This window comes from Crinia signifera, chromosome 9, assembly GCF_055691185.1.
Source record: "Crinia signifera chromosome 9, ASM5569118v1, whole genome shotgun sequence".
In the NCBI taxonomy this organism is placed as follows: domain Eukaryota; kingdom Metazoa; phylum Chordata; class Amphibia; order Anura; family Myobatrachidae; genus Crinia; species Crinia signifera.
In genome coordinates, this window is record NC_139225.1 from 73,685,158 (window position 1) to 73,709,096 (window position 23,939).

At 38.5% G+C, this 23,939-nt stretch overlaps 1 protein-coding gene across 3 annotated transcripts in view; it reads left to right on the forward strand.

Moving 5' to 3' along the window:
- Positions 1-23,939, forward strand: part of ATRX (ATRX chromatin remodeler) — a 171,534-nt gene that overhangs the window by 67,124 nt on the left and 80,471 nt on the right. For all 3 annotated transcript variants that reach the window (XM_083159237.1, XM_083159236.1, XM_083159238.1), the window contains 3 exons: positions 9,977-10,044; positions 10,974-13,336; positions 17,393-17,468. In XM_083159237.1, the coding sequence (XP_083015363.1) occupies positions 9,977-10,044; positions 10,974-13,336; positions 17,393-17,468 (2,507 nt within the window). The remainder of the gene's footprint in view (positions 1-9,976; positions 10,045-10,973; positions 13,337-17,392; positions 17,469-23,939) is intronic.

Here is a 23,939-nt window from a genome sequence, read left to right on the forward strand (position 1 = left end):
CCATGCATCGGTTTTTGTTTTTGGTCAGGTGTCATTTGGTTAATCAGCTGTGCCGCTTTAGAAATGTTGGTTCGGTTAAAAGTCCCGCTAACTTAGGACCGGGTCCTGTTAAGGGTTTCTTTTTGTTGGATTGTTTTTGTTTTTTTTACTTTACAGTAGCCCTTTTCTGGAAGTGAACCAGATTGTAAGCTTGCAGCAGACCAAGTCTGTCTGTTACCCAGTTTGTCTTTATCACTGTCTACTATTGTAAAGCGCAACGGAATCTGCTGCGCTATATAAGAAACTGTTAATAAATAAATAAATAATACACTAGTTCTTTCCTGAGGATGGACTTATTCTGAGTCTTCCTTCCAGGAAGTGGGCTAAGTGGCAGGGGGATTCTGCAGTGAGAAATCTGCAAGATTGTATTGGGTGGATGATTTAGTAAAGGATATGTGACCAGTTGAAGAAAGAAACCGCAATAAGTTTCCTTTACATCATTTACACACATATTCCTGGCTTCGTGAGCCATGGACCAAAACTGAAATTTCAGGTTACCTACATTATGCTGCTAAAAATAAATAGGAGACTCCTTCTCAAGTGTGTTTCCTATGGGCACAGTTGTCTAAACTGGTAATAGTGCATCTCTCATCCTGATTTTCCATTGGTCACATCTGTAAGTCTGAGATGCTCTTTGGTTCTCAAACTGTTTTGCTCTGGGACCCCATGAGATAGTAAACATGATTACAGGACCCCAGCAAGTGACTGCAAAAGGTCATCATATCACATGTGTAGTCAGCAGACAGCACATACATGGCAGCATGGTGGAGGCACCAAATGAAGTTACATAGTAGGTAAGGCTGAAAAAAGACTTGCGTCCATCTAGTTCAACCTGGTATAGATATCCATTGCTGATTTGGTAGGTTCTGGTATTTTACAGACAAATTATATTTCTTATTTGTACCCATGGACGTTTTTCTCCAGTAAATGTTTGTCCAACTTTGCCTTGAACGCATTTAATGAGCCAGCCGTTACCACCTCTCTTGGAAGAGAGTTCCAGAGTTTGACTGTTCTGACCGTAAAGAAATTCTTTCTACTAGCTGAATGAAATCTTTTTTCTTCTAATCTATACTCATGCCCTCGCGTCCTAGATTCCTTTCTAGTAGAAAATAGGGTGTGTGACAGTTCCTTATATTGGCCCTTGATATACTTGTACATGTTGAGCATGTCCCCCCTTAAACGTCTCTTTTCTAATGTAAATAGTCCCAAATTGCTTAATCTCTCCCCGTAGCTTAAATTCTCCATTCCCCTAATAAGCTTTGTTGCTCGCCTTTGGACTTTTTCTAATTCTATGATGTCCTTTTTATAGTGTGGGGCCCAGAACTGTACTCCGTACTCTAGGTGAGGTCTCACCAATGCTTTATATAGTGGCATAATTACCCTTGAGTCCCTAGTTTCCATTCCCCTCTTAATACATGCCAGAATTTTGTTGGCCTTTTTTGTAGCTACATTACAATGGGCACTACATCCTAGATTGCTATCTATTTGGACTCCTAGATCCTTTTCAAGTATGGAATTACCCAGTTCCTCTCCGCTAAGGTTGTAACTTGCACACTGGTTGTGTCTCCCAAGGTGCATAACCTTACATTTATCTACATTGAACCTCATCTTCCATTTTTTTGCCCACTCATCTAGAATTGCAAGATCATTTTGAAGCATGGTGACATCTTCTGGTGATTTGATGACTTTGCTAAGTTTTGTATCGTCCGCAAAGATGGATACATTGCTGAGTAACCCTATCCCAATATCGTTAATAAAAATGTTAAACAAAATGGGCCCCAAAACCGAACCCTGGGGCACTTCACTTAGTACCGGTATCATATCTGATACGGCACCATTCACAACCACTCTTTGTTCTCTATTACATAGCCAATTCCCTACCCATCTGCAGATATTTTCACCCAATCCTAGGTTCTCCATTTTATTAATCAATCTCTTGTGTGGGACAGTATCAAATGCTTTAGCGAAATCTAGGAAAATCACATCTACAGCATTTCCATTATCAAGGTTTTTGCTAACCTCTTCATAGAACCCTAGTAGATTAGTTTGGCATGAACGATTTTTCACGAACCCATGTTGGTTAGTACTGAGTAGACGGTGATGATCTAAATATTCCTGGATACCATCCCTTAAAAATCCTTCAAATAGTTTACCCACAATTGATGTTAAACTAACGGGTCTGTAATTAGCGGGATCTTCCTTTTTTCCTTTTTTGAATATTGGCACTACCTCTGCTATTCTCCAATCTTTTGGTACTATACCTGACGATAGTGACTTGCTAAAGATATAATGTAGGGGGGTAGCTAGTTCATCCCTTAATTCCATTAATACCCTCGGATGAATCCCATCTGGCCCTGGTGACTTATTTGTTTTGAGTTTGCTTAGCCTCAGTGAGGAATCTGAAGTAACCAACAATTCGGAAATTGGGGAAAGAATATGGTTTCTCACATGTGTGGTGTGCCTCACAAGAAAAATGATACACAATAAAATTGACCTTTTATTGGGTTTTAACTTAAAACTGCGAACTACATAAAACATTGAACAAGGTGAATAACAGTGCATGTTAAAAGATGCACGTGCGGTGTCTGCATGTATTGATCTCCTGTCTACAAGATCTCTTGGAATAAATTGTTTGGAGATATTATTTGAGTCGCCCTCTTATTGATAATGGCTATATCTGCCTATATTCAATCTGACAGGGCTAAACAACGCTGATTTTACAATAATCAAGGATCAAGTATGTGTTAGCAGCTAAACTTGGATGGTACGGTCTATGGGATATGACAGTTCTTAATGCAAAAATAGAGGTTTAACGTTGACAATTGCCCCTTATCACATAAAGTGGGAGAGAGAAGAGTTTTCTTCAGTGTCAGTAGGATCTCTCAGATATCTCTCAATCATTACATCTCCTGGTGTATACGTTATTTGTGCAATTTTCCAATTGTAATTGATTCCCCCCGGAGGATTAGTTATTAAGGTAATACAGTAAGTATAGGTTATCCCCACATCAAACTGTATCAATTGATGTCTGAGGCGGCTGTTGATATTTTTGCGTGTTACCGCATCCAATATTTTAGCTCATAGGATATGTAATTTAATTCAGGACTGTTATAGCCTGTGAATCCTATAATTATCCCCTGCTTAGTAGGTTTTCACGTGAATATGGAGGTGAATGATTCACTTGTTTAATATGTATTGGCGGGGTCCCTAGATATACAATTGGCTAGCTACATTGCACATTTTACTGGGCATAAATGACACGTATTGATTTTTTATATGGTGGTCCTTTATAGGACCTAGGATTATGAACTGACATATATTCCCTGCATCTCTCAATGTGTATGAGCAATATAGCTTTTTAAACAGTGTTGCAATTTCGTTTGATACTTTATTTTTGTAACAATTTCACGTAGCAGTACTGTGTATTCATGTAGATAGGGCTTTGTTACTCTGCAGCAAGTACTTCATATAAGGCCCCAGCTTGCACATACTGAGTAATGGGGTCTCTTATTTTGAATATATCGGGACCACCTAATGGGATTCTCTGTATATAAGTTTGTATGTGTAAGCCGCTGCTAGGTGGGTATTGACAAGCAATCCCGACACTGGCAGTCGGGGAGGCTCTCAAAGGTCTCCTAGCAAGCCGGTCAGCGGAGCAACAATCTGGAGCACTATCTCATGCAATAATATACATTAGAGTCCTTAAAAGGACTAGTATAAGCAGGCAATGACAGGAGTCAACTGGTACATGCAGAGCGCCCGCACGGCTAGCATTGCCGGCGTACGCTTCGCAGATCTTCCTCAGGGTTGCCCTGAGGAAGATCTGCGAAGCGTATGCCGGCAATGCTAGCCGTGCGGGCGCTCTGCATGTACCAGTTGACTCCTGTCATTGTCTGCTTATACTAGTCCTTTTAAGGACTCTAATGTATATTATTGCATGATAGTGCTCCAGACTGTTGTTGCTCCGCTGACTGGCTTGCTAGGAGCCCTTTTGAGAGCCTCCCCACCGACGGTGGACTGCCAGTGTCGGGATTGCTTGTCAATACCCACCTAGCAGCTGCTTACACATACAAACTTATATACAGAGAATCCCATTAGGTGGTCCCGATATATTCAATATAAGAGACCCCATTACTCAGTATGTGCAAGCTGGGGCATTATATGAAGTACTTGCTGCAGAGTAACAACATAGCCCTATCTACATGAATACACAGTACTGCTACGTGAAATTGCAACACTGTTTAAACAGCTATATTGCTCATACACATTGAGAGATGCAGGGAATATATGTCAGTTCATAATCCTAGGTCCTATAAAGGACCACCATATAAAAAATCAATACGTGTCATTTATGCCCAGTAAATTGTGCAATGTAGCTAGCCAATTGTATACCTAGGGACCCCGCCAATACATATTAAACAAGTGAATCATTCACCTCCATATTCACGTGAAAACCTACTAAGCAGGGGATAATTATAGGATTAACAGGCTATAACAGTCCTGAATTAAATTACATATCCTATGAGCTAAAATATCGGATGCGGTAACACGCAAAAATATCAACAGCCGCCTCAGTCATCAATTGATACAGTTTGATGTGGGGATAACCTATAATTACTGTATTACCTAAATAACTAATCCTCCGGGGGGAATCAATTACAATTGGAAAATTGCACAAATAACGTATACACCAGGAGATGTAATGATTGGGAGATATCTGAGAGATCCTACTGACACTGAAGAAAACTCTTCTCTCTCCCACTTTATGTGATCAGGGGCAATTGTCAACGTTAAACCTCTATTTTTGCATTAAGAACTGACATATCCCATAGACCGTACCATCCAAGTTTAGCTGCTAACACAGACTTGATCCTTGACTATTGTAAAATCAGCGTTGTTTAGCCCTGTCAGATTGAATATAGGCAGATATAGCCATTATCAATAAGAGGGCGACTCAAATAATATCTCCAAACAATTTATTCCAAGAGATCTTGTAGACAGGAGATCAATACATGCAGACACCGCACGTGCATCTTTTAACATGCACTGTTATTCACCTTGTTCAATGTTTTATGTAGTTCGTCATATTTCGCAGTTTTAAGTTAAAACCCAAGAAAAGGTAAATTTTTATTGTGTATCATTTTTTCTTGTGAGGTGCACCACACATGTGACAAACCATATTCTTTCCCCAATTTCCTGATGACGCTTTGTCTGTGGTAGCACACCACACCCCTGAATATTTATGAAAAAAAGTCTTAATAATATAAGCGTGTGTGTGAGAAAAACAGGAACCTTGGCGCTTCTTACTGAAGTTCTGCTGCCCGCCTTTGTCAAAAATGGAGACTATTTCTTAAAGTCCCGATTAAGTAATATAGATAAAGGGGGGATTTTGTTAATTGCCTGGCGCTACTTCAGGTTAATCATAGATTTCTTAATACTTCTCTTTTTTGGTGATGTGGGGTTGTCTCTCTTCTCTCCTCTTTTATTTTCCGGTCTCACGGATTGATATAGAGGGGGTAAAAGATAAGAGGACGTATTTTTAGCGTAAGAATATTGTTAGATGCCTGTCTCAAAATTTTTTTTTTTTACCAAGAAAGATTTTGTCCCAGTTTGTAGGTATTCCTACCTCACTTAGGCTTACCCTCACTACATTGATGTGTAAGTGAGGTAGGAATACCTACAAACTGGGACAAAATCTTTCTTGGTAAAAAAAAAAAATTTTGAGACAGGCATCTAACAATATTCTTACGCTAAAAATACGTCCTCTTATCTTTTACCCCCTCTATATCAATCCGTGAGACCGGAAAATAAAAGAGGAGAGAAGAGAGACAACCCCACATCACCAAAAAAGAGAAGTATTAAGAAATCTATGATTAACCTGAAGTAGCGCCACGCAATTACCAAAATCCCCCCTTTTTTATCTATATTAATATTATAAGCATTCACAGGGGGCCGGAGATATATATATATATCTGTACTTTAACTCCTCAAGTCTAGTGCGATTGAAACCCCCCAAAAAACCCCACTTGTAACCAACAATTCAACAGATGTATCCGACTCCTTGAATCACTGACTGAGATTAGGAAAGTCATCAGCCTGATGGTCAGCAACATGGAGTCGCGACCCCATGCAATGGTCAGGACCCACAGTTTGAGAACCGCTGATTTAGACCCATTTCACATTGTGCTTGGTTTAACAAGACTCTAGGAAAAAAATGTTTCAAACCTCTCCTGAAATGTTAGTCAGGAAGGACTTTGCTCATCCTGGGATGTATGTAAAGGTGGCCATACACACGCAGATTTATCTTCAGATCTGGCTGGTTGGAACAAAAACATGGTTATGGATGAGTGACAGTTTGTCAGTTTTCCAGCATTTCCAAGCAGATGGTCAACTCTCATTTGCTCTCATCCATATCCATGTTTTTGGTCCAACCAGCCAGATCTGAAGATAAATCTGCGTGCATGGCCACCTTTTACACACTTAACCCCTTCACGACATTTGACGTATATATACGTCATGGTCGGGAAGTACTTCCCGACACATGACGTATATATACGTCATGACTTCTAACTGTCACTGCGTCTAGAGACGCAGTGACAGTTAGGTGATGTCTGCTGTCCCTGACAGCAGACATCCCCCCTCGCCGCCCAGGGGGGGCAGGGGTGCCCCCCCCGGTCGGCGATCGCTGTGATTGGCTGTTCAAATCTGAACAGCCATTCACAGCGTTTCCTGTGTTACCGGCGGCTAAGCCGCTCGGTAACACAGGGATTCACTGGTGATCGGTGCTGTCAAGTACAGCACCGATCACCACCGATGTGCAGCCCCCCCTCGAACCCGCCGGGCACTCACCCGGCAGCAGCAGCGGCTCCCCCGGCTCCCCCGGAGCGTCTGGAGCGCAGCGCTGCCCTCCTCCCCCCTCCCCCCCGCAGCAGCAGCATCAAGCTGCAGAAAAAGTAAAAAAATAAACATATGCACTGAAAAATATATATATATATATATATATATATATATATATATATATATATATATATATATATATATATATATGTATATGTATGTGTGTATATGTGTATGTATATGTATGTGTGTGTGTGTGTATGTGTGTATGTATATATATATATATATATATATATATATATATATATATATATATATATATATATATATATATATATATATATATATATATATATACATACACACATATATATATATATATGTGTGTGTGTGTATACCGCACCGATTACCACCGATCGCCAGCCCCCCTCCCTCCCACCCACCCGGCTGCCGCAGCGCCAGCACCCCTCCCACCCCCCCGCCAGCCGCAGCGCCAGCCCCCCTCCCAAAGCTGGTGACTAAAATGGGGTCACTTGTGGGGGGGTTCCACTGTATTGGTGCTTCGGGGGTCTTGCTAATGCGACATAGCACCCACCATTCATTCCACCACCAAAAATCACTCCTTCCCTTCTGAGTCCTGCCATGCACCCAACTGGTATTTTTTGGTCACACGTGAGGCATTGCCGTACTCGGGAGAAATTGGGGCACAGATTTTGGGGTGCTTTGTCTCCTTCATTCCTTGTGAAAATAAAAAATTTTGAGCCAGAACTGCATTTTTCTGTAAAAAATTACATTTTTTTACACAAAAATGCAGATCTGGCTCAAAATTTTTCATTTTCACAAGGAATGAAGGAGACAAAGCACCCCAAAATCTGTGCCCCAATTTCTCCCGAGTACGGCAATGCCTCACGTGTGACCAAAAAATACCAGTTGGGTGCATGGCAGGACTCAGAAGGGAAGGAGTGATTTTTGGATTTTGCAGCACAGATTCTGGTTGAATGACCCCCGAAACACCCATACAGTGGAACCCCCCCACAAGTGACCCCATTTTGCAAACTACACCCTTCAGGGAATTCATCAAGGGGTATAGTGTACATTTCAAACCCCCCGGGGTTTCACCAATTTTGATACAACTGAGCTGTGAAAATGAAAAATTAATTTTTTTCATTTTCACTGCCCAGTTGTACCACAATTGGTGAAACCCCTGGGGGTTTGAAATGTACACTATACCCCTAGATGAATTCCCTGAAGGGTGTAGTTTGCAAAATGGGGTCACTTGTGGGGGGGTACCTAACTTTTAGCATCTTATGGTGCCTAGAAACCTACATGGTGCCTAAAAAATAATCTCATAAAAAGGAGGCTCCAAAATCAAGTAGGTGCTCCTTCTATTATGAAGCCTGTGGTTTGGTCACCGTGCACACTAGGGCCACATATAGGATATTTATGAAAACCAAAGAATTGGGGGAATCAATTTTTAGTCACATTTCTCTAGTAAAATCTACTGTGTTCCTTAGAAAAATGTATTAAAATTGCAAATCTGCAAAAAAAATGAAATTTTGAAATTTCACCTACACTTTCTTTTAATTCCTGTGAAACACCTAAAGGGTTAACAAACTTCCAAAATGCTGTTTTGAATACTGTGAGGGGTGCAGTTTTTGAAATGGCATCATTTATGGGGGTGTCTCACATACAAGTCACTCAAAGTCCCATCATAACTGACCTGGTCCCTAAAAAAATCAGAGTTTGAAATTTTCTTGAAAATTTGAGAATTTGCTATTCATATTTGAAGCCTCCTAGTGTCCAAAAAAATGAAAATGAGGTTGAAATAATGATGGCAACATAAAGTAGACATATGGTCTATGTTAGTTATTCACTATTTTGAGTGGTAAGATTATTTGTCTCACAAGCAGAAAATTTAACATTTTGCAAATCGCAAAATTTTCCATTTTTTTACGACATTTTGGTATTTTTCACAAAAAAACACAGACTGTATCGACCAAAATTTACCACTAACTTGAAGTACAATGTGTCACGAGAAAACAATCTCAAAATCACTGGGATAAGTAAAAGCAAAAAAAAGTTATCCCCACTTAAGTGATACATGCCAGATTTGAAAAAAAGGGCTCTGTCAGGAAGGCAAAAACTGGCTCTGTCATGAAGGGGTTAAAACGAACATCCTTAGAGATGAAGAGAACAGGTAGCTGCCCTGCAAAGATACTGTGTGGAAAAGCCCCACTACACTGCCCAGAACGTCCCATCAACCAATTCCAGTTGCTGGTCCATTATGGGCATACTAGCCAGAATGTAAACCTTGCTGATGGCTACAGTATTCCTGTGAGCAATAGTCTGTTTGGAAGCAGGCATGCCCCATTTAATGACATTAGAGAGCAAAGGAGTCAGCATGGCTTATGTCCATGTTCTATTCTATCAGTACAGATGCATAGGACTCCAACCACCTCCTGGCAATCGCCAAACCCAAACATGTTCATCTGATCTAAAAAGTATAAATTGTTTTCGCATTCTTTACACCATTCTATGTGTATAATGTTCTGGAAATGTAAACACAGATGTTCAAACTATCTGCTTTAAATACCAGCATCGCTCACATTTGTTATATAATATCAAATGTGTAAGAAAGATTATATTTATAAAAAGTAAACCGGTACTTATATTAGTTGGGCGCCCACTATAGTTAGTACGCTCATACCCCCACTATCCATGTCAGTATGGAGTTGATTATTATATAGTGTGGCGAGCCACTGAGCCCGAAGCGTGGCGAGCGGACGCGGAAAACTAAGCAAATAGCTTAGTGGGCGCCCAACTAACATATAAGTACCGGTAAACCTTACAGGTCATTATGATGAATAAACATGTTTTCTTTGCAATTTCACACCTATTTTGACACTCACTTGGCACTCGGTGTTATTAGGGATACAGAGCAGCTAAGAGTTTAAAAGTTTTTTTTTCAAATCCCAACATCCTGATAAAGGCTGTGTCCCCATATTATAATTAGGTCTATGCTTTGATTCAGTGTGGCTTGTGGATTATAGAATCTCAGTAGAACTAAACATTTAATTTTTTCTTTTTTTTAACTTTTTAGAATTGCTATAAATATTACATGAGCGATGAAATTAACCGTGATGCTGATGGCATGGATGAACAGTGCAGGTAAAGTATATGCTGTGTGTAAGATAATAGTTGACCGTAGCGTAGATCACTGGTGCCCGTGTTTAGATATATTTGTCCCCTGCTGCCGGGTTTGGGCGAGGTTGTGGAGATCTGCCCTACGGTGAATTAGTCTTGTGATGAAGGATCGGCTGTTGCCTGTGGGCGTCCTCATGGAGTAATCAGCTGTTATAAGATCAAACAGCATCCTGGTGCCTCCCTTGTGGCACAGCTACCGTTGAGACTCGGGGCTTGGTTGTGGGCATTCTTGGTACTTTTGGGCTGTGGTGAGGTCCGGCAGCTGGGTGAAAGTGGGTAGGGGTTGACGGGCTTGTTTCTGTACTAGGTTTCCTGTTAAGAGCATATCTTTACTTTGAATGCATTCACGGTTCCAATTTTGTTGGGATGTTCAGATTTTGCAGGCACTATCCTTTTGTTGCAGTGTCCTGCATTGGAGAGAATGGGAGTTCAGGCAGTTGGGAGGTTCCCACTCACAACTTGCTGCTTTAATTAGCAGAGCAGTGGTGAATAGATGCAATGCACCCTAATTTTATGCAAGTGCCCCTCTTCATTTAGAATGAAAGTTGGGAGGTATGTACAGTATTTCAAAATACTAAATTTAATTAGATTAAAGTACCATAGTAAGCACCTCAAAACATGCATACATCTTTCATATGCTTGTGAACACCACAAAATCAATGTGTGGAAGACACCACTGCACATATTCATCACTGGCCTGAAAATTGCACAGTAAGTGCAGGGAGTATTAAATGCCTGAAAATTCAGAATTTTAGTTTTTAAGCATAAATAACAAGTAGCGTTATCTGATGGTTCTTACGTTTTACACATTCTGTACTGCTATGCTAGTGTCCCTTTTTTAAAGTAGCTTTGAGATTTATAAAAGCTTCATTTTTTTTATTTATTTTGTGCAGGTGGTGCGCTGAAGGAGGGAATTTGATCTGCTGTGATTTCTGCCACAATGCTTTCTGTAAGAAATGCATTCTTAGAAACCTTGGTCGTCGGGAGCTTTCTACAATTATGGATGAGGAAAGCAAATGGGAATGCTACATTTGCCAACCAGAACCTTTGTTGGACTTGGTTGCTGCATGTGACTCTGTGTTTGAAAACCTAGAACAGCTCTTAGCGCAAAATAAGAAGAAAATGAAAGTAGACGATAAGAGCAAACCTAATGACCAATCTCCAAAAACACCAAGTTGTAATGGACAAGACAAACGACTTGATAATTCCTCTTCTGGTGCAGTAACCTATTCTTACAAAGCACTCATGGTGCCGAAAGAAATGTTAAAAAAGACAAAAAGAATAATTGAAACAACAACAAATTTAAATTCAAGCTTTGTTAAGTTCCTGAAACAGGAGTCAGAAAATACAGAAATGAACCGGAACGCTAGACTGCGACAGTTAAAAGCATTCAAGTCTGTTTTGGGAGATCTAAAAAAGGCACATCAAGCTTTAGAGGAAAGTTTGGCAAGAGAAATTTCTGACGTGGGAAAAACACCGAAGAAAAACAAAGAAACAACCAGTGAGAATAAACAGCCAAGAGTGAAAAGAAATGAGAAGCACAGCAAGCCTCGGAGAGAATTAAGCAGTGTGCGTGAAAAAGAGAGAGAAACAAATGATGACAGTAAGAAGCACAAAGAGTCAGAAGAGAACAGAGATACAGAACCAAAAGTGGACCAGGGTGACATTTTGGAGCAGAATGGAGAGAGAATGGAAATTTTGATTTCAAGTGTTATAGATGTTGATGAGGATGATGATGATCAATTGGAAACTGCTTCACCTGCAAAATCAAATGTACAAGATGATTCATGTAATGAGGTGGAGAATGTAGATGCGGAGGTCGTAGAGAGCATGCAAACAGAGAATGACGACCATTCAATTGAAGCTGTAGAGGATAACTGTGAAAAACCACAAAAGAATGTACAAGAAGCAGATACTGATTCTGAAGAAAGGAGCTCTAAATTGGAGAAAAACAGAGAACTACTGAAGAAAGCAAATGAAAGACCAAAGCGAAGCATAAGTGAAGGCAAAAGGAAAAGCACAGGTAAAAATAAGGATAAGAAATCTAGTGCTGAATCTGAAAATGATGCTGAAAAGTCTTCACCAAAAGCAGCTAAATCTCTTTCCTCTGAAAAGTCTAAGTGTGATCAAGAGTCATTTGAATCCGCTACAGAAGCACTTGACATGGACATAGTTTCTATCCCTTCTTCTGTGCCTGAAGATATATTTGACAACTTGGATGCTGCACTGGAATCTCAAAAGGCTCTAAAGGATTCTAGTTTGAAAAAGAAAGATGGAAAAGAACCAAAGACACCAATTAAAAAAGAATTGATTCTTAAATTAACTCCTGTATCTATTTCCAAAACCACATCCAAGAAATTGGAGGAAAATAATGCAAGCGCAGCTGAAGCTGGAAGTGATGCTGACAATGGCGCTTTGAGTCGTACCAATGTTTCTAGCAATGAGCATTCATCAGAGAATGATGATTCTAGAAGAAGGAAGTCTCCTCGTGTTAAAACCACTCCCAAGAGACGCCAGACTGGTGCCATGGCCACATTAAATACAGAAGAGGATAGTAATGATACAGATAAGGAGAAAACAAAGTCTTCTAAAAAGAAGGCAATTAAGTCAAAGCATAGCCCTTCAGACAATGTTAAAAGTGTAAAAAAACGTAAATCGGAGATTGAAAAACTAGATGACAATACCACAAGAAGTGGCTCTGATTCAGATGAGGTGCCTGAAGTCCTTAAAAAGGCTGCTTTACTGAGCAACTCTTCTGACCCTGATAGCTGTAATGATGCTAAGCCTGTTAAAAAAACTAGTACAGATAATACAAAAAAAGATGGAAAACGTAAAAGAAAAAGCTCAAGTTCTGGTTCAGAACCTGTAAAAAGGACAACCAGAAACTCAACAGCTGCAAAGAAGCAACATTCAAATCACTCAGACTCCTCAAATTATGATTCAGAGTTGGAGAAGAAAATGAAAAAATTAGGAAAAATAGAGGCTGCTAAGAAAGGCACAAAGAAGAAAGTCGAGAATGAGGAAGAGAGTGGGACATCTACAGAAGAAAAGAGTCGTATAAAGAAAAAGCGGAAGACCACTCGGGAAAAGACTACAGCGCTGAAGAAAAAGAAATCCACCTCCTCTTCTGGCATGTCTGAAGATAGCCAAGATAATTTAAGCCACAATTCAGAGGATGGTAGTGAAGACGAACAGAAGATCAAGCCTTTAGTGGATAATGAAGTTATATCAACAGTTGCGTTCTGTCAATCTTCAGGTATATTTACCCTGTTCCCGCTTTGCATTGAGCATTAAGTAAGGGAAAAATGTTTTCCAGTATACAATTTTTATGTACAGAAGCGCTTGTAATAACCTTGCATGGATTTGTATTGCATTATTTGTTAAGGGCTTGAACGTTTAAGTTGGCAATATGACTTGATAGCTTCTGTAAAAAAAAATTACATAATCGTTTGTATTAGGCTTTCAGAACAAAGGGAGGGGCTACAAAAAAAAAAGAGAAAGGAGGGGGTGGAACCTACGGTAGCAATATTACTTTTAAAGAAGTGTCTCCCTTATAGCATTTGTGTTATTCACACTATGCATGGAAATAACCTAGAAATTCATCAATCTGAATATTTCTTCCAGTGTTCCATAATTCAGTTAAATCCTATTGACGTGATGTCGTTTTTATTTTTTGTTAAGAATTTTAACATGTATAATTTATCTAGAAAAAAAACTTTCATGTTTTAAAAATACATATAGCTCACCTGAAATCCGATGGTTGCTATTTATACAGAACACAATGCACAAAACTACAGTCTTTACAATATTCACACTGACTAATCTTTTTTTTTTTTTAATGGCTAAAGACAGAATAGAGGTGTGCAAAAATCTTGTCACCAATGCCCACTTTTCAGGTGGCTATTATAGCACAATAAATCAAATCGATAAACCCAAATAAACATTAATTAGGTGTTACAACATATTTGATTTTATCAGCATTTCCATTATTTTCAAGATATGCCACATAGTCAATCCGCATCCCTACGCGTTTTCTCCTTCAGGACTTCATCAGGGGCAATGAATGTATCCAGTGGTGGTATATCCTTTAATAAGTGTAGTGGTATACTGTTCTCACTGTAATTAATGCACGTTCTCTGTGCACCTGTGATACACAACATATTCCACTTTGAGAAAACAATCAGCACACTGGTGACTGTGGAGAGTCATCAGTCTATTAAATGTTTGTGAAACCTCTTATGAAATAGGTGGTCATAAAAAAAGAACCATCTTATTTCAGCATACCATTGCATTAACTAGTGATAACTGTATACCACTACACTTATTAAAGGATATACCATCTGTACTGCATTAATTAGAGGATATACCACCACTGGATGCATTCATTGCTCCCGATGAAGTCCTGAAGGACAAAACGCGTAGGGCGGCGGATTGACTCTATATGTGGCATATCTTGAAAATAATGGAAATGCTGATGAAATCACATATGTTGTAACACTTAATTAATGTTTATTTGTTTTTATCTTTTTTATTTATTGTGTTATAATAGCCACCTGAAAAGTGGGCATTGGTGACAAGATTGTAGTGCACCTCTATTCTGTTTTTATCCATTTCTTCCTTTGTACCTTTGTTAACAGCAAGGTTCTATAGGGTGCTGCTTGACTGTAAGCGCATTATTAGGGCCACATTTCTTTGTCCATATATATATATTTATATAGTCCTAGTGCAGTGGTTCTCAAACTATTTTGCTCTGGGACCCCAGCAGAAAATAACAATTATTACAGGACCCCAGCAAGTTACCACAGAACAGTCACCACACATGTATAGTCAGCAGACTGCACATGCATTGCAGCATTATAATGATGAAAGGAGTCTAACATTACAGACAATTTAACTTTTTCAAACTCCTGACTGAGAGATTAGATAAGTAATCAGCCTGATGGTCAGCAACATGGAGTGGCGACCCCATGCAAAAATGGTTGCGACCCATTTTGGGGTCAGGACCCACAGTTTGAGAACCACTGGTCTAGTGTGATTCGGAAACACTGCCGTCTGTCAGCAGCAAGTGAAACTGCATCTACTAATTTTCAAAGCATTTTCTTTGAGCGGGCTTAAACTGCTTTCTTTTGGCAGCAAGTGAAACTACATCTAGCTTTCGAAGCATTTGCTTCCAGTGGGCTTATTAGTTCTGAAATTAGTGTCTATCTCGCAATAGAACAATTGCAATTAACAATATTTTTATGGTTTTATTCACTTACAACCTTTAACTTTTTCTATCACCCACCACATGTGCATTTGCCATTAACTGAATATCACTTACCTGCACATTGGCTACTATGACAAGCTTCTTGTAATAGAGCAGTATAACCTTTGAATATTTGATTGGTGGGAGGTGGAGGAGACTGGACTGCACACCCTAATTTAAACCGAGCTATAATGCTGAGACATAGTTCCAGACAGAACAAAAAAAAATCCAGATACTCACTCTAGAGCAGGGGTGGCTGGACTTTTGCAACCTGTGATCTAATTTTTGTATACTTACCAGGAATCTACCGGCATCTCCTCCGGTATAAAATATACTCCTCCAAATGCAATACGTCCCTTACCCATTATGCAACACGCAATGAGCCAAACTTCGCATTTACAGTATGCCACATGAGTTAAAATTCACATTCTGACACAGGGAGCCATAAAATAACATCCCATTCAACTGGCCCCTTCTGCATCATAACCCAAACCATTGCAACTGGTATAGTGAGACGGTTAAGGAACATAATGCATTTCTATATAATGAAACTTTAAATTAATTTGGAAAAGTTTAACCGGTTATTAGCACTGCAGCATACCAACCACACAAAATCTGCCTGTGGCTGCCACTCAACCTTTCCGCCCCACATAGCAAGCACATTATTAAAGTCAGTCTCACACTTTTTTGGGGTCGCCGCTGCCTGCTCAGCTCTCCTGCCAGACGAAAGCTCCTCTGTCCTGCATTGCGCGGATGCATGGTGACGTCACCTGTGCGCCTGCACAATGCACTGCTGGGAAAGCTGAAGCTGGAACAGGCTTCAGAAGGAATTTTGAGGTAACTGTGACTTAATACTTTAGAAAGAGATCGCAATCTATTATCGCATATCTATTGTAGAATCCTTAGTTTTAGTGACATACCAGATAAGGTAAACTGGTCGCAGTTGGTGGGACCATATATTTTTGTCTAAAAATTATGCTAAGAACCTCAATTTTGCTCTTCTAAATTGCAGATTCTTATTATTCTAATTAGCAGTGCTGGGTACTATGGAGGTTTTCTGATTTTTTTTAATATTTATTTGATCAGTGCCGTACATCCACCGGTTTGGCTGGTTTGTGATGGCATTCGACATCGCTGACTATCCAGCTTGTGTTATTATGAGGCAGTAGTATGCATAATTTATGGTAATCCTATGTGAGAGGTGTGTGGACTAAACCCAGAAGCGCCCTAGCTCTATTACCAGTCTCCTTTTCAATTCTGCTACCAAGCTAGCCTGACCATCTGTTCCTATTGCCTCACACAAAATAATAACACTTACCTAAGCTGGGGGCAGGCATGCACGCATAATTAATTTTTTTTTTTTTTTTTTTTTTTTATACATTGGGATGCCAATCCCTGGATTGAGCATTTTTCAATCCCAAATCACAGGATTGAAAAAAAATGCCTGGGATTGGCATCCCTAGTGTGCAATAGTAGCATTAAAAAAATGGACATTTATCATATATAATTCTCATAAGCAGGAGAATTAGTAATTGCTGTTGCATGCTAAAACAAAGAAACAAGTGGTTTATTTTATTTACACACCTAAATATTAACAAATTGCTTTTATTTGTAGAAATTATATGGAGTTATTTTACACAGCAGTCATTCCTGAACTGAAACCAGCAATAACACAAATCGATCATTCAAACTTATATACAGCTATTAAGATTTTATTTTGAGACTGTTTAACTGGGGTGGTATTCAGTTAGCCACAATAATTTACCGTGGCTAATTGTTTCATCGGATGCTTTCTTATTAGCTCCATAAACTGAGGCACGTGGAGCATAAACTTCGATAAGCTGCAGTCCGGATACTTCCCCAGGAACCAATGTGTTTTTGCATGAAAAAGAGGCATTATCTGTATCAAACAAAACAGAGAGCATTTAAACCGGTCGTGTTAAAATACCAGAGCAATAAACAATTTTTATGTTTTGATAGCTTATGGTTGGTTTACTGATAATAAACTTGAAACTGCTTTATAAGTGTACGCTTTTATTTATCAACCTCAATTTTGCCTTTTTTTAGGTGATGAAGCCGGAACAAAATCTAGTACTCGTGTTGTGGATGAGGAGGAAGATGATGACGACGATCCAGAGAATAGGTATGATTCCAACCGTACGGACTTAAAAAAGATTATAACACACCCTAAGCGTGGGTCCAAAGCAAAGCAACGGAAGAGCAAGCAGGTTGTACAAACCCGGACTTCCTGCCTTGTAAAGACTCGATCCCAAGCTGCTCGCAAGTTTAACAGAGTGGCCGACAAAACAAGGCCAAAAATGAGAAAACCAATGAAAAAATAAATATTTTAAGTGTTCACACACCTTGCATAGGGTGTGTTATAAATACACAGCAGTGTAGTCTGAAGTATGTGCTCACAATTTCCTTTTGGAAACATAAATATATATATTTTATTTTATTTTTTTAAAAGCAATGACTTGAAGAATTGAATCCAGTGTTTTAGGTCACACCATTGATAAATGTTGTCCATTGTTTATTGACACTGCATCCTGAGCTTTTGAGAAAAAGAAAAAAGTGAATGACAAACTAGGGGGCTTGGTCCTTTTTTGTGAAGGCAGAATACTTGATATACTTCTAAGTGGCCAACAAACTACCACTTTTATCCTGCTGTCTTGTGGGATTTGAAATGCGTTTTGTTGTGGAATTTTTTTTTTCTGCAAATAGTCCAGGCCCCTTCTGAGGTGTATGTATGCTTAAAAATTAGGACTTTATTGTTGAAGTGGTGGATTTTTGTATCCATGATCAGTACTCTTATCGCAAGCTCATAACCTTCGTCTTTAGGGGTTTGCATGTATAGTAGGCATCCCCCTTGAATAAACCAAAAAAATATATTTTATTGATAAATCAGTCCCAGATAACTTAAGTCATTTCATTCTCATCACAAATCTTTATATAGATAGGATACACTTACATGTTTGGGGGGTCAGTTACATTGTTCACCATGTAGTTAGACCCGAAGCTGTAACTTACTTGTTTGCTTTACATTTACATGGCTGATTTTGTCATTTATTAAAATGCATAACTAGCTAAAATTACAGCCATAATACTACCAGGAAATGCAATGTGTTCCTAGAGAAGTAAACTGGTATTACATTCAGCCAAGTAATACAATATGAGTGATGTCATTGCCCTAGGGGGCTGTGAAATTGCGGGGATACATAATTTATAGATGTTAATACTTGGCAAGATTAAAACAAAGCCTTTGCTATTGAATGTATTTGTACAGACCATACAATCTAACTTACCATAAAAGTATGTTGTATTTGACCTATTTAGTCAAGTCGGATAACCAGCTTTAAAATACAGTTTTACATTTGATAAAGTTGCGTTAACATTTAATAAACCCACATGAATTCCCAAAAGGGTGTTTTTCCGTTCCTGTGTGCCAGCTTACACTATAACAATTGGGTTTGCCATTATTAGCTGTTTGTATGTTTGTCTGGAAGACTGATGAATAAGGTCATGTGAGATGTTTCACTACAATCAGTTTTAAATGGTCATTCTTGCAGAAATAGTTATTTTCAGCCCCGGTCAATACTGTTCATTCTACTTCCGTTTAAACCACAAAATTCCTCAAAAACGTAATTATGCATGAGGAAACTGAAATGCCCAAGATATCGTTTTCATTGCAAACCTTGGTTAGCCAGCTTGCAGTTATATTAATGCCAAGTAAAATGTGTCAATTACCAAGGAAAGATAACTGGGCAAGGTTCAAACAAAAAAGCAATCTGGACTGTGTGAAATAGTACACATACTGAAATTTGTGATGTGTGTTCATACCTTTTTATACTCAGGATGTTAAATTGTAGGAGATTTATTTACTAAAGGATGATTTTTCATCTATAGATTAATATTGGTCTCAATCATTGTTGTGTTTCCAATGCTAAAACACAAATTTACTAACACTGTTTTTGAAATTTGGTTTGGAAATGTTAGTAAATGTGTGTTGGCCTTTGAAGCCCAACCTAGATTTAGAACAGTTTCCGTTGATTTGCGGTCGATTATTCAATGATGGTCGATTTTCATCAAATTTTAAACACCTAGGGGTTTAGATCAGAAGGGTCGGGTTGTAAAGCCTGGTGCTTCGAAGCATGTACTAGCCACGGGGTGGTGGCATTAACTATGCTCTGTTTAACTAACAAACATAAAATCTCAGATGCCCTGGATTTTACCTACCCGACTCTTAGAATAAACATATATATATATAGATAGATAGTTTACATTAGTCACATGGCCCGAGGATCTCCTGGTTTTATTTTCTGCCATAGAATGGCTTAACCTTAATTTGCATACAGCACACTCCTGGAAATGTGATTTGTATTCATCAGAGCAGTAATTTGCAACATGGTACAAAGGGAGGTGACCTGAATGTTACACACAATCCATTTGCTGCTTCTCTGTGTTTAATACTGTTTATATGAATAATATTTATTGTTCAGTTATCCTGGTCACTTTGGTGGCTAAACCAGTCTGTTAAATGTAGGTAAAACATTTACGTTTAATTGGTGATTTTTCAGGAGCATGTTGCTTCTGTGAGATTACAGTTGCTGCTATCCTTTGAATACATTTTGAATTCTAATGCATACAGTATAAAGACATTATTATTTTTAGGTTTTAAGATTTTTTTTCCTGCAGCAGTTTCTTTAGCAGCTCTATTGTGTAATAGTTGAAATGTAACAAAATTTTGTTCTTGGACAACTGCTACAGATGCTGGCTTTATATTTTTAATTTGTTTTCTAAAAGGTAAAGCGCTCTGTTTGGTTTTATTTTAGATTATGGAAACATAGCACTGCTGAGTTATACTAATCATTTACCTGTGACAATCTCCTTTTTTTAGGTATTTTAAGCAAAGTTTGTGCAAATTTCTTTAATTTTAATAAAAATAGTAATTCTGTTCTTTCATATTGAACCAATGCGATGTGCTTTTTAAATCTGCCCTCTGAACTTTTTAAGAAGTATTTTTAAAGTATAGTTATTTCCTTCTGGTGGACTCAGGGTATCTGGCAAAGGAGTTAAATGACTGGCAACTTTCTTCAACTTTCTGTGAAGAGCACAGCCAGTTTCACCCTCAGGTCATTCGGATCACTAAACTGGAAACTTGGAATTTACCATTTTTTTTTTTTTTAGTCTTCTGTGATAAGCAGAACATAAGTATTATTTAAACCTGAAAGGTGACCCTTTAGGAAGCAGTGATGAATAAAGAAAACTGCCTTGTGTGAAGTCCTCTGCTTTATTCGCTTCACTCAGGTTTTGTTTTTTTTATACAATTTTCTAATTTGCGAGCAGGATTGCATGTAACTTGTCTATAAGTTTTTCTGGGGAGGTGGACTATATATTTTCAGGTCGCTATTGATTACCCTTTGGGTATTACCTTCAAGATTAACACCATCTGCAGATGAGAATAAAATGCAGCCCAATATGCATTATATGATAATTGGTACCTGTTCAATCTATATTCCATCTGTGAAAAATTTTCATTGAATTTGGTTTTCACATTTTTCTATTTGTAGCTGTCAAGGGCAGTTTTAAAACGCACTTCATTACACTAATCAACAGCACACAATGTTGCCTTTAATGGAAAATCTCACAAGTTTCAGTGTTTTGCTTTGTGACTTAGTTGATGACGCAGTGCTGTGTATTTTCCGAACATTTGTAATTTTTATATCCTTTTATTTTCTCCTCTTTATTTGATGTTTAAACTGACTGCAGTTTTTTTTGTTGAGGCTAATGGTGTATAAATGCATTTTGCTTTTATGGTTGCAATAAATTTTTTGAAACTTTATCTTGTCGATGCATTTAATTTACTTTTTAAAAGAATTAAGCATTTAACAGGGTAGCTGGTTGTCACTAACGTAAAAACTTTTTAATAAACGTTAATGTTTTTCTAAATTCATTTAATGCTGGAGATTGGTCCTATCCAGATGTCAAGGTTTGCATACAGACCAGCAGCTTCTGACAATGTTGTACAGAGGCACACCCGTTATATCTTGCCATACTGGAACATGGGTTAAGACTGGTGTCCTAGTGGAATTGGGTGATATTTAACATTTTCTAATGTATGTCTCAAGTTACAGGAGAAATGCAGTATAGAAAGAAATTACTGTGTTTCATTAAATAATTTAATCTAACACACCACAATAGAATTCACTTTTTCTTAAATTATTTTTATAGTGGTGTCATTAAAAATGCAACCATTGATCTGGGCTAGACACTGCAATCCATAATTTTTTGGTTGCATTGGTTACCCGGCTTCGGGGATTCCTACAGATGTGCTTTAGAATACTCCCTAAATGTTTTGAGTATTATATAGATTATATCACAAATGTCTCTTCCTTTTGCAATTACAAGTCTGAGTGACCTGCGAGACTGATTTAAAAGAAACATTTGGAAGACAGCACAATGTTTAAAAAAAAAAAAAAAAAAAACAGAACAAAAGGACCATGAGTTTTGTCTCTAAAAAGTGGATTTTTAGTAAATGAATGGTAATTACATTTTACTAGCCAGTTTGATTTTTATTTCTCTGGATTACCATATTTTGTAGTAAAATAAAAAAAAAGGTTGCCATTAGTTGGTAATGGCATGTCCAGGTTAGGGGCTTTTATTGCAACAATAAAACCTTAAAAAATGTAGACTACTTGCCACATTTTATCCATTCCAACATGGAGGTTAATTCAATTGTGTTCTCGCACCTGCAGTTCGTTAGGCAGTATGTAATTGAGGGGTTGATGTATGAAGCAGTGATAAAGTGCCTGGTACAGTACTTTATCACCAGCCAATCCGCTCCTAACTGTTAAGTTACAGGCTAGGTTTAAAAAGGGACAGTTAGGAGCTGATTAAAGTACCAGACAATATATCACTTCTCCTCCCCTATCACTGCTTAATACATCTACTGCTGTGAGTTGTTGGACACCCACTACTTGTTGCGCATGTACCAAAATGCACTGAATTTAGACATGTAATCTGCTAAACCTGTACAAGTTACAGCGTGTTATGAATTTTGGTGCCCAGTTGGGGATGTGCAGAAATAATGGGTCTCCATAAGCACAAAAGAAGAACATCCGTTTAGATGGGAGCTGTGACCGCCAAAATTTTTTGAAAACCCCCCCCCCCCCCTCACACATCAAGTGAAATCTAAAGTTCAATTGCTGCAGAATATTGTGATTATGCTGCTTATTAGGTTCCCCTTAATGCATTCTCCTTCCCAAGCTTCACACAGCACTGGTATTCTGGAGATGAACCCATGGCGTATTGGGAAAATCCACATAGTTTCTATTCCTTGGACTTAAAGAAACCACTTGTGTACATGTAGTTTCATAGGGAATTTAAAACTGTTGCAGTTGGGAAAATGATTTGCATATCCCCACCTTCACTACAATTTGTATAGGCAAATGGGACACACCTTTGCACCTCTGCCTAACTTCTCTTTGTTTTGGTACACATATGTTAATCACTGTAGTTTTCATTCTATCTGTAGCGATTCACATACTGTATATGTATGTTGACAAGGAGTATCACTGCATTCTCAGTGCATACAAGTCTGGAAAAGTTGGTGTTAGTACTAGGTGGGTGCCCAAATTTAATGTGAAAGTACTCATGCAACTCTAATGCTAGGTACACACCAGAACTATCATGATCTTGAGATGACCATACGATGGTCGCACGATCTGCTGGAGCACAATATCTGCATATGATTCCGATCTGTACCCAGTTGAAGGGGTAGTTTTCAAATCCTGACTGCTGCAGGTAGGATCTGCAAAACGACCAGCAGGGGACGCACATCGGATCGTAATGCGATCTGTAACATGCCCAATTTACTTACAATCGGTCCAGATTGTATCGATATTGGGGAATTGAGGCTAAATCGTTCTGGTGTGTACCCAGTATAACATTATAAAATATGGTGCCAATTGGTCTGAGCTCCTTGGTCATATGTATTTTTACATCTGTCTTTTAATACACGGAAATAGGGGTGCTCTAAGCATTTGTGTAACCAAAACTTAATATTGTCTATGAAGTTTGCTGAAAAAGAAAATGTAACATGGACCTGTACACATGCACTCTGACACGTGTTTGCTGCATTCACCGTTGTTAATGCGCACTCAAATGTAATGGCGTACAATGCTGCTGGCACATCTTCAAAATCATTAACGGGTCTCTAAGGTCATTATTTGTGCAATAGCTTCAATGTCTGATCTTTGAGCCCAGAGTGTACTGTGCTGGAAATGCATGGCAACCCAAACACTTTCTAAACCTTTTAAGCCAAACGTACATAAACATCAGACCAAATTCCACAATGCTAGGAACAAAAGCAACATGCACCTGTCTCAATGAGGAAATTTTTTTTTTCTGGTCCTGTATTACATTGTACAGTTCTTCCCTTGACTGTCTAGTCCGATGGGACTTTCTTACAAACAACAAAAATGTTTACTTTGTAATGGAAACTGTTAAGGAAAATCAAACAATACTTTCTAACGTTTGATATTATTTAGAGTGAATTTAGTGTGTTAGAAGGATACTTTTAAGAGTTTGCTATATACTGTATAGATTTATAGCA